The 11462-nt window shown below is 46.0% G+C and overlaps 1 protein-coding gene across 1 annotated transcript; it reads left to right on the plus strand.

Moving 5' to 3' along the window:
- The first annotated feature begins 439 nt into the window (after positions 1 to 439).
- AMBP (alpha-1-microglobulin/bikunin precursor) lies at positions 440 to 9778 on the plus strand. The gene is made up of 10 exons (XM_075260005.1): positions 440 to 547; positions 740 to 882; positions 3151 to 3227; positions 3302 to 3415; positions 3973 to 4074; positions 7170 to 7207; positions 7699 to 7774; positions 8839 to 9006; positions 9242 to 9415; positions 9515 to 9778. The coding sequence occupies exons 1-10, from the start codon at positions 440 to 442 to the stop codon at positions 9547 to 9549; spliced, it is 1035 nt and encodes a 344-aa protein (XP_075116106.1). The 3' UTR covers positions 9550 to 9778.
- The last annotated feature ends 1684 nt before the right edge of the window (positions 9779 to 11462 follow it).

Raw genomic sequence — 11462 nt, forward strand, 5'->3', positions numbered from 1 at the left:
TGTCATTATCCTGTACCCCAAGTATCAGCCTGTCATTATCCTGTACCCCAAGTGTCAGCCTGTCTTTATCCTGTACCCCAAGTGTCAGCCTGTCATTATCCTGTACCCCAGGTATCAGTGTTAATTTTACACTAGGTTTTGCAGACAACTTTAGGTTCGAGGTCTTATATTCTTGCTGACTTCCATAATAGATATACAGTATGTTGTATTGATTTGCTGTCACTGCTGTTGCCCCCGCATGTACTGTGATGTGTTTCCGAAGTGGGGGAGTGTTCACCATGTCCCCTTTATTTGAAGTTCAGATCAATACATCTTCTGACCATTGGTCAGATTTTGTGATGAAACCCTGAGTCCACCTCACAGGTTGCGTCCTTCACTTGCACATTACACAATTGTTAGCTGACAGAAGCCGCAGTTTATCAGGGAGCTGATCGTGAACATGAAGGCTAGCTTATATCTCCTGCCAGTTATCCTGGCTCTAGTGACCGGGGGCCCGGTTCAGACCGAAGATGCCATCCCAACACAAGAGAACTTTGATGTTACTGGGGTAAGAATCAGCACACTACAGCTACAAGGATATCAAGGATTTCTAGATCCTTCACTTTGATAGAGAGTCGCTTAACTAGCAATCCCAGTCCAGTCAGAATGGCTATTTATACATTTCCATTATATATTAGAATCTCAGTGGGACCTGGGGCAATCCTTATTTTAACCCATTACGTCTCTTTGCCTTTTTCAGATCTACGGTAAGTGGTACGACATTGCTATCGGATCGACGTGCAAATGGCTGAAGAAATACAAGACCAAATATGACATGGGGACTCTGGAGCTGAATGAAGGCCAGACAGATGAGGAGATCCAAACTCTCAGCACCAGGATGAGGTACAGTAGTATATAGTTTAATATATGGGGTCCCAAATATCACTGTGCCACATAAGAGGGCACAGCACTATACAGAGCACAGTACCAGGTATACATAGGACTCTGCCACATAAGAGGGCACAGCACTATACAGGGCACAGTACCAGGTATAAATATCACTCTGCCACATAAGAGGGCATAGCACTATACAGAGCGCAGTACCGGGTATACATAGCACTCTGCCACATAAGAGGGCACAGCACTATACAGGGCACAGTGCCGGGTATAAATATCACTCTGCCACATAAGAGGGCACAGCACTATACAGAGCACAGTACCAGGTATAAATATCACTCTGCCACATAAGAGGGCATAGCACTATACAGAGCGCAGTACCGGGTATACATAGCACTCTGCCACATAAGAGGGCACAGCACTATACAGGGCACAGTGGCAGGTATACATAGCACTCTGCCGCATAAGAGGGCACAGCTCTATACAGGGCACAGTGCCGGGTATAAATATCACTCTGCCACATAAGAGGGCACAGCACTATACAGAGCACAGTACCAGGTATAAATATCACTCTGCCACATAAGAGGGCATAGCACTATACAGAGCGCAGTACCGGGTATACATAGCACTCTGCCACATAAGAGGGCACAGCACTATACAGGGCACAGTGCTGGGTATAAATATCACTCTGCCACATAAGAGGGCACAACACCATACCTCCCAACCGTCCCGATTTCCGCGGGACAGTCACGATTTGGGTGACATGTCCCGCGGTCCCGGTTGGAGGGAGGTATGTCCCGATTTCAACTCAGATCTGCGTCCAGAGGACGCAGATCTGAGTTGAACACATATGCGGCTGAAGCAAGGAGCTGACACAGGTCAGCTCCTCGCTTCGCCGCTGCCCGCCTCTCTCGCTGACACATGCGGCTGAAGGAAGGAGCTGACACAGGTCAGCTCCTCGCTTCGCCGCTGCGTGTCTCTCTCGCTGACACATATGCGGCTGAAGCGAGGAGCTGACCTGTGTCAGCTCCTCGCTTCGCCGCTGCTACTGGCTTGTAGATGCGATGTGACACATCGATGTGTCACATCGCGTCTGCAAACCAGGAGCCGGTGGCAGCGGCAAAGCGAGGAGCTGACCTGTGTCAGCTCCTTCCTTCAGCCGCATGTGTCAGCGAGAGAGGCGCACAGAGAGCGGCGAGGGAGCGGAGGAGAAGGTAAGTTTAATGTGGAGGTGGAACGTGAATCTGGGGGCAGATGAAGGAGAGGACGGCATGACACTGGGGGCAGAGATGGAGAGGACGGAATGACACTGGGGGCAGAGATGTGGAGACATGAATCTGGGGGCAGAGATGGGGGACATGAATCTGGGGGCAGAGATGGGGGGGACATGAATTTGAGGGCAGAGATGGGGGGACATGAATCTGGGGGCAGAGATGGGGGACATGAATCTGAGGGCAGAGATGGGGACATGAATCTGGGGTCAGAGATGTGGAGACATGAATCTGGGGGCAGAGATGGGGGACATGAATTTGGGGGCAGAGATGGGGGACATGAATCTGGGGGCAGAGATGGGGGAAATGAATCTGGGGGCAGAGATGGGGGACATGAATCTGGGGGCAGAGATGGAGGGGGGACATGAATCTGGGGGCAGAGATGGAGGGGACATGAAACTGGGGGCAGAGATGTGGGGACATGAATCTGGGGGCAGAGATGGAAGGGGGACATGAAACTGGGGGCAGATGAAGGGTGTATATGAAACTGGGGGAGAGATAGAGGGGGGACATATAATTTACAGGTGACTGTCGGAGGATTATACTGTGTGCGGGCACACGAAAAATTAACGAGTGGGCAGAGTCAACACAAAAGTGGGCGGGGTTAAATTTGCCGCAGCGCGCTACGCGCACCGCACATTTTGTCCCTCTTTCAGTTCTTCAAAAGTTGGGAGGTATGCAACACTATACAGAGCACAGTGGCAGGTATACATAGCACACTGCCACATAAGAGGGCACAGCACTATACAGGGCACAGTGCCGGGTATAAATATCACTCTGCCACATAACAGGGCACAGCACTATACATAATACAGTGCTGGGTATGAATATCACTCAGCCATGTAGATATAGCACTGGTGCCCCATAGCTTCAAGTTTCTCTCCTGCCCTCAGTACTTCATGGCCTGATGTGATGGTTATTCACTGCCCTCTAGTGGCTGCCTGAGTGTACAGCAAGTAATAAAGCACATACAACTGAATTCTTACTGATTGTTTCCTATTAGACATGGAACATGCACACAAGTTTCCGGCAGCTACAAGAAGACCGATGTCCCCGGGAAATTCAAATACTTCAATGACAGTGAGTTTATTATAGATGTCCTGCTGTGACATGCCATTACTATCAGTATAACAGCCTGTATGTCCTACCTGCAGAATACAACGCAGAAATTGTGAATTACATTGTATACACCAACTACGTTGAATATGTTACGATGCTGATGAGGAAGACCAAGAAAGGCGAGACCACCACAACAGTCAAGCTGTACGGTAAGTCCAATGCGATGGTGTTATCTGCTGCATGGTCCGCAACTACATGAGCTCAGTCCTAGAAGTATGATATTGTATATGTTCTGTAATACAGCAGATAATAGCTTCAAGGTGCACTCACAGATACACTGTATTCTGCCTAGTTAGAGCGTAAGGGACGGAGCATGAGACACTGGGATTCTGTCTTTGGTGTCATGCTCCGCCACCTCTGCACCACTGAACAGTAATAGGTATGTAGAAGTAACTCCACCCAAAATTCATCTTCTGCATTACAATGTAAATCTTACATTAGCTTTAAAGAGAACCCGTCAGCAGGTTTGGGGCCCCTAAACCAGGAATTTATCCCAATGCATGGGCAGTGCAAGGTGTACTTACCTCAGCCTCAAGTCATGAGTCAGTATCTGCCAAATTAAGGCGCGAACAGGATAGGGGTCACTAGGCTTGGGGCCTAAATTCCTGATAGCAGAAGGACATGCTGCTGGTTTAGGAGTCCCAAAACTGGTGACAGGTTCCCTTGAAGTGCTCTGTGACTTTATTGTTCTTCTTTTTGAGGACAGGGCGGACCCCAGAGTTGAGGCAGAGTCTCATCGATGACTTCAAGCAGTTTGCTTTGGAACAAGGAATTGCAGAGGACTCCATTTTTATGCTTCAGAATAAAGGTAATTTTGTCGCTATTATTACTTGTCTAAAAGCTATAATTTGTACATGGGTTAGTGGCGAGGTAAAGACGTTGCATTACGTTTCAGACCCCAATATGTTTATTACCTGCTAATAGTTTCAGAATGTTCCCCCAAGTAATACAAGCTGAATGTGTGTCCAGGATGACTCTGCCTTCACTATCTCATGTTTCAGCACAACTTCATTTCTGCCCTTCCTCTTGTCCTTTGTGCTGACAGACACTGATGCTGAGGAGCACATTGACTTTCCTTTTCTTCCACCTGCAGAATATGTCATTTGTGCTATATCGCCTGTGTGATCCAAACCCTTCCCTTGTAGACTGCTACATGCTGTCCTTTTTCAATGCTCTAAGCCTGGGTGTTCTGCCTTTCCTGAAGACTTGGATGCGACCCCTTCCCATTCTCTACTATTGGCAATTTCAGGGCAATTTTTTTAATTTTTTTTTTAAATGTCTGTTAGAGCTATTAATGGGTTAATAAATGCACCTATATACCTTTAGCAGTGTTATGAGTGATTTTTGGGTGTCTGTAGGAGCGCCTGGTATCTCCTGCATTTGTTTAAAGAGGATCTTTCATCAGTTTGGGCACAGGCAGCTCTATATACTGCTGGAAAGCCGACAGTGCGCTGAATTCAGCACACTATTGGCTTTCCAGATCTGTGCCCCGGGTAAAGCGCTATCGGTCCCGGTACTGTAGCACTTTACAGTCAGAAGGGCGTTTCTGACAGTCAGTCAGGAAAGTCCTTCTCTACAGCAGCGCCTATAGTGCTGTATAGTGTGAGCGGGGAGGAACGCCCCCTCCCTCTGCTCACACAGCTCGTCCATAGACGAATATTATCAGAAGGGGAGGGGGCGTTCCTCCCCGCTCACACTGTTCAGCGCGATAGGCGCTGGTGTGGAGAAGGACGTTCCTGACTGACTGTCAGGAACGCCCTTCTGACTTTAAAGCGCTACGGTACCGGGACCCATAGCGCTTTACCCGGGGCACAGATCAGGAAAGCTGATAGTGCGCTGAATTCAGCGCACTGTTGGCTTTCCAGCAGTATATGGAACTGCCTGTGCCCGATCTGATGAAAGGTCCTCTTTAAATGCTTCAGCTTCCTGCTACGTAACTTCCTCACTAACCCCTCTCACCTCTCTCCCTCCTTCCTCTCTCTCTTCCTACCTCCCATACACCCCCTCCCTGTCTTTCTAGCTAGCCCACCCTTCCCTACCTACCCCATTATATATAATACTTACCTTCCTTTGAGATGGTGCACACTCTTCTCCCAGTGCTGCTCTGTTCTCTGATCCACCTCTATTGCACATGCGGAAGCTGCGCAGTAGAGGTGGATTAATCGGCAGCAGTGCACAGAGCAGCGCTGCGAGAAGCGGCAGCAGTCAGAAAAGAAGGAGGAGCCATCCCCTAGGAATAGGTGTGGAGGGTAAGTATAATACAGTGGATGGAGGGGAGTAGTAGTCACAATCCTTTTCCAGAAATGGGGAAACGGATCGTCACCGGATATCAGAAAATGTCCCTGGGACAGTCATGTGACCGTGCCAGGGAAAATGGGTAAATATACATTTTTGATTATGTTAATTAGAAAGTAGGGGGAAGGTGTTTACATTAGTGTGGAGCTTTCCAGTTATCCTGGACAACCCCTTTAAACAATGAGAGAAGGCAGGATGAGAGAAGAGAGAGTGGCAGCAGTCAGGAGGTGTGTGCGCTCAGATCTATGTCACATGCACCAGGACAGTCCGCTAGGTAAAGGAGTTAAACAGACTATAACAACAAAACAATAGGAAGTTTAGTGAAAACTATTTAGAAAGTTGATAAAATTTGCATTAAATAAGCAATTCACCAATACAATTGTCACATGTATGACTTAATATGTCTCTGAGGGTTGTCAGCAGTAAAAGTGCGGAGCAAAGAATTCATTTGCCCTACACTCAAGCATCTACCTAGCTTGAAATGGCTATTACCAGAGAGAAAACATTCCATCTCCTATTAGGGAAAGGATAACACTATGGGCTGTGTGACTCTGCTTAGAGTTCCCCCATTCTTCAAGATTAGCAAACAGATACGGAGGACAAGTCAGGGGGTTACATCATCCTTGTACCCTGCAAGAAGGGGAAAGTAATGGGCTTTGATCTTTCCTGTCACACAAGAACCAGCAGCTCTATCACAAAATCAGAATTAGGGCTAGTTCACACGGGGCAAGTCGGAATCCGCCTCAGAATCCGCTGCTCCCATTGACTTCAATGGGAGCCGCTAACTTCTTTTTTCAGCTAGCTTTTAGTGGAAAAAAGAAGCAAGCTGCCCTATTTTGCGGCAGATTCCACGACTGAATCGGCGTCTGCGGCGCGAGCCTCCGGCCCATTCATTTGGGCCTGATCCATCTCGGAATGCCACAACGGAATGTGTGAACTATCCCTTATGATACCCACTAATAACCAGGAGCACTGAAAAAAAATTCAACATGGAATATACAGATGTAATAAAGGATAGATAGATAGATAGATAGATAGATAGATAGATAGATAGATGATAGGAGATAGATAGATAGATAGATAGATAGATAATGACATAGATAGATAGATAGATAGATAGATAGATAATAGATAGATAGGAGATAGATAGATAGATAGATAGATAGATAGATAGATAGATAGATAAGTAGATACTGTAGATAGATAGATAGATAGATAGATGATAGATAGATAGATAGATAGATAGATAGATAGATAGATAGATAGATATGACATAGATAGATAGATGATAGATAGATAGATAGATAGATAGATAGATAGATAGATAGGAGATAGATAGATAGATAATAGATAGATAGGAGATAGATAGATAGATATAGATAGATAGATAGATAGATAGATAGATAGATAGATAGGAGATAGATAGATAGATAGGAGATAGATAGATAGATAGATAGATAGGAGATAGATAGATAGATAGATAGATAGGAGATAGATAGATAGATAGATAGATAGATAGATAGATAGATAGGAGATAGATAGATAGATAGATAGATAGATAGATAGATAGATAGATATAATAAATGTTTATTTTGCCTCCCTGTACAGGTGAATGTACTCCAGGGGACATCGAGGTGACGCACAAGGTAGGAGCGTAAATAGGATGTCACAGTAGAAAATATAGTAAAAGGGGTATGAGATTATATATAGATTTATTGATTATTAAACTGATTCCCGCGTTCTGCTTGCTTACAGTGCATGTATAACCAACTATGTATAACCAAGAGGCTGAAAACCTGCCTATGTCATGTCCTGCAGACACAGCTGGAGGGCTCTAATAGACTGCAATAAGTGTTGTAGCACTGTAAGTGAGACTATAGCTGGCCATACTCTTAACACAAGCCCATATGGCCGCCCTCCCAACACTGCTTGCACATTCGGCCATGCCATGCATATGCTTTTCAGCCATCTGGGTGTAACCAATGAATGTTTTCATCCACTGACAACAAGCAGAGATCATGAAGATATTACAATGAACCCACTACAGAAATAACAATGATCTTATGAGGTTAGTTCTGTGACAGATCCCAGACCTGACTGTATGTTACAGTGACTAACCCTTGGATTGTATTTGCAGAGATCTCAGCGAGCGGTGGCTACTGAGGCCGAGGAAGGGTCTGGAGACGATACCCCATTTAAAAACAACAGGGCAGGTAAATGGCACCTCTTCATTTCCATCATGCCTTTACAACTTTAATAATTCCTCAAATTTTCAAGACTTTTGCTTCCTGTCAATGATCAAAAGCATCTCTGAATGCTGACTACGCACCTGATACAGACTTAATACTTGTCAAGCAAAAAGGATTCGTTACAGTGTATCAGTGTAGATTAAAAGAAGTAAGCACAATAGCAACTAAGATATCTTATGTGCTCTGAAATCCAGTCTGATAGCTCACGTTTCTACTGATACATTGTAACAAGTTCTAGCTTTACCATTAGGCCGGGTTCACATGATGTATTTTGGCACACAGACGCCACGGGAGCTTTTGCGGGCCGTATACGCTCCCATTGATTTCAATGGGAGCCGGGACCATATATGTGGCGCTATTTTGCGGCCGCCGCAAAATCACGGCTGCAAAATAGAGCCGCGTATACAGTCCCGGCTCCCATTTAAATCAATGGGAGCGTATACGGCCCGCAAAAGCTCCCGCGGCGTCTACGTGCCACATTACATGCCAAAATACATCGTGTGAACCCGGCCTTAGACAGCTGTTGGCTGCTTGCTCATTTTGTCAACAGCTATTCCTCCTGATTTCCCTATATACATGCATGCTCAGTTCAGATGGGGAGACACCTGGCGACTTGTTGGGCATGAAATATACCAACAGTGCCATTGGAGGATAGGACTTAAGTGCCTGATCAATAAGGTCCGATTGCTGAAACTCCTGAAAATCATGAGAATAGGGTTCCTGTTTCCCATATGAATGGAGCAATTGTGTATGTCCGCTCCACTCATAGTCTATTGGACTGAGAAAGATACCCTGAGCCATGTTAGTTAGGCCCATAGACTTTCTATGGAGGGGCAGGGTATATGTGTGACATATTGAAATGGGGACACAAGACCCACAGAGAACTGACCCCAGTCCAGTAGACAGGAGATAAGCTATTCTTGTGGCACATCCCCTTTATCCTGCACTCACATAAGACTGGGCACCGATAAGTGGTGACACATGTATAACAGATGCAAAAACGTGTACCTGTGCTCTTGCCCTCGCAGGCTCTTGTCATCTGCCCCCGGCTGCAGGTCCATGCCTGGGATCTCAAAACCGCTATTTCTACAATTCTTCCTCCATGGCCTGTGAGACCTTCCAGTATGGCGGCTGTCTTGGAAACCTGAATAATTTTGATAAGGAGCGAGATTGTCTCCAGACCTGCAGAACAGAAGGTGAGTGCATAGTGGGACCTTGCCATGTCTGGACAGAAATGGTTGTCCTTTAAAGCCCTCTAGGATCTTGTTGCCCTTGCATGTACACAGTATGCCCCTACCACAAGAGCTCATTGCAATCCTACCCTTACCCTGGCACCAGCATGATTCATTAGACCCATAGCCTGTGTTTAAAAGTTGGATTTCTCATACCATCCACTGACTGCGGCTGCTCCTTCCGTCTTCTTTTTTCCAGCTGCCTGCCGCTTACCCATCGTCAGAGGCAGTTGCAGAGCATTTCTTACCCGCTGGGCATTTGATGCCACTGAAGGAAAGTGCATTACCTTCTCTTATGGCGGCTGCAATGGAAATGGTAACCATTTCTATACAGAAAAAGAATGCAAAGAGTACTGCGGAGTACCAACAAATGGTAAGCATAGTGGCACAGTCATGTCCGCACATCTATCACTCACCGTCATTAACCCATGCTATGCTCACAATTGACTATCCTTCCGATTTTCCATTCCAGATGAAGAAGAAGAATTTCTTGACACTAGCAATTGAGAGGCGCTCTGCTATCGCGAATCATGTGAAGTGGCCGGGTTATTTTATAGAGCAATATAGATAAATAGGATAGATCTGATTGTAGGGGACGTACCATAACTCAGGGCGATCCACAATCACTGCTATGGGATCCCTTCATTGTGAATAGTAAAGATATAATTGTCTATACAGTCGTGAATATACAGACAGAATATTACTAACTGCTGAGCCTGGGTCCATAAATACTGGGGATGGGGAGAGAGTAGGTGACTGATGTTCGGTTATTTTATTAAACTATATGCAGAACTTTATTGAGTCTGACGTGTAATTATTCAGATAGTCTGTTTCAAAGAGTAGCAGTACTGCTATATGGCCACCAGATGGCGGCACAAAACTAAAGAAAATAGTTACTGTAATACCTAAAACCAAGGATTAGCCAAATTAGGGAATATATTTATTAGATTTTTGGCGGAGTCTCTAATAATAGTGCCCCCCTTTAGCGCCTACTATCAGGGTACCAAGGTATAGGATCATACCATCCAACTTTCAAAGGATAGAAAGAGGGACAGTATGCTATGCGCACCACTGAAAATTTAGCTCCACCCACTTCTACATTGACTCCACCTTTCTCTTCCATTTTTCTTTGTGTTCCCACAGAGTATAATGCTCCTACAGTCACCCTGACATTATATGCCCCCACATTATAAAGTTCCCCTTCAATTGCTCCACAGTACGAAGTCCCTCTACTGGTGCCCCAGTTTAACATGGGGAAACTAGAGGGGAACATTGAACTGGGGCAGCTGGAGGGTGACATTGAACTGGGGGCAACTAGAGGCAGACATGACCCCCTCCAGCTACTCCCACGGTTTAGTGTCCCCTTCCAACTTGCCCCCAGTTTAATATCCCCATCCAGCTGACCCCCCCCTCCAGTTTAATGCCCCCTCCATGTATCAGCCTCCAGTTTTATGCCCCCTCTTTAATGTCCCCATTCATCTCCCCCAGTTTAATATCCTCCTTCATCACCAAGTTTAATGTTCTCCCTCAATCTGCCCCCAGTTTAATGTTGTCCTTTCATCTTCCCCCAGTTTACTGCCCCCCATATATCTCTCCCCAGTTTAATGTTCTCCTTCCATCTGTCCCCAGTTTAATGCTCCCCCTTCACCTGCCTCCAGTTTAATGTCTCCCTCCATTTGCCACCAGTTTAATGTTCCCTCTCCATCTGCCCCAGTTTAATGTACCCCCTTCATTTGCCCCCACAGTTTAACATAATAAAAACACTGATACACACCTCTCCTCACTTCCCTGCTACTCTGTAGAGATCTGTTCTCCCAAACTGTTCAGGGAGCTGTAGGTGCAATGTTAGTGACATCATCACATCACGTCTGCCGCTCCCGGGGCCCGAGCAGGAGCATGCAAGGATGTGCTTCACACACAATAATAATAATACAGGACCTGTCTGCAGATGGCGCCTGCTTCATCATTGTATTTTTAACTCATTTGCGTCTGGAGAGTACGTAGATAAGTTGATAGCGAGACATACCTCCCGCTGACTGGGACGGTGGGACAGGACTCAGAATGCAGGACTGTCCTGCTGAACCTGGGATGGTTGGGAGGTATGTGTTATTGGTGTGTATATTATTAGTATGCATTTTACTGGAATATATTCAGGATCTCAGATATCATTGCAGGGGTGCTCTAACTGCATAGATGTCCACTCATGAAACACTCTGTACAGCTGGAGTTGGGGTGGGGACATATCTATAGGCGTGCAGAGTTAGAAGTTGCTACCAGGTTCTTGGAGCTGAAGGGGCACCTACGGTCCTTCAGCCATTTATAAAATACCAGACTGTCAGGAATGCCCTTCTGATGGTAAAGAACTACAGTATCGGCACAGATAGCGCTTCATCCGGGGCACAGAGCACACTGTCAGCTTT

The sequence above is a fragment of the Leptodactylus fuscus genome, chromosome 11 (assembly GCF_031893055.1).
Source record: "Leptodactylus fuscus isolate aLepFus1 chromosome 11, aLepFus1.hap2, whole genome shotgun sequence".
NCBI lineage: Eukaryota > Metazoa > Chordata > Amphibia > Anura > Leptodactylidae > Leptodactylus > Leptodactylus fuscus.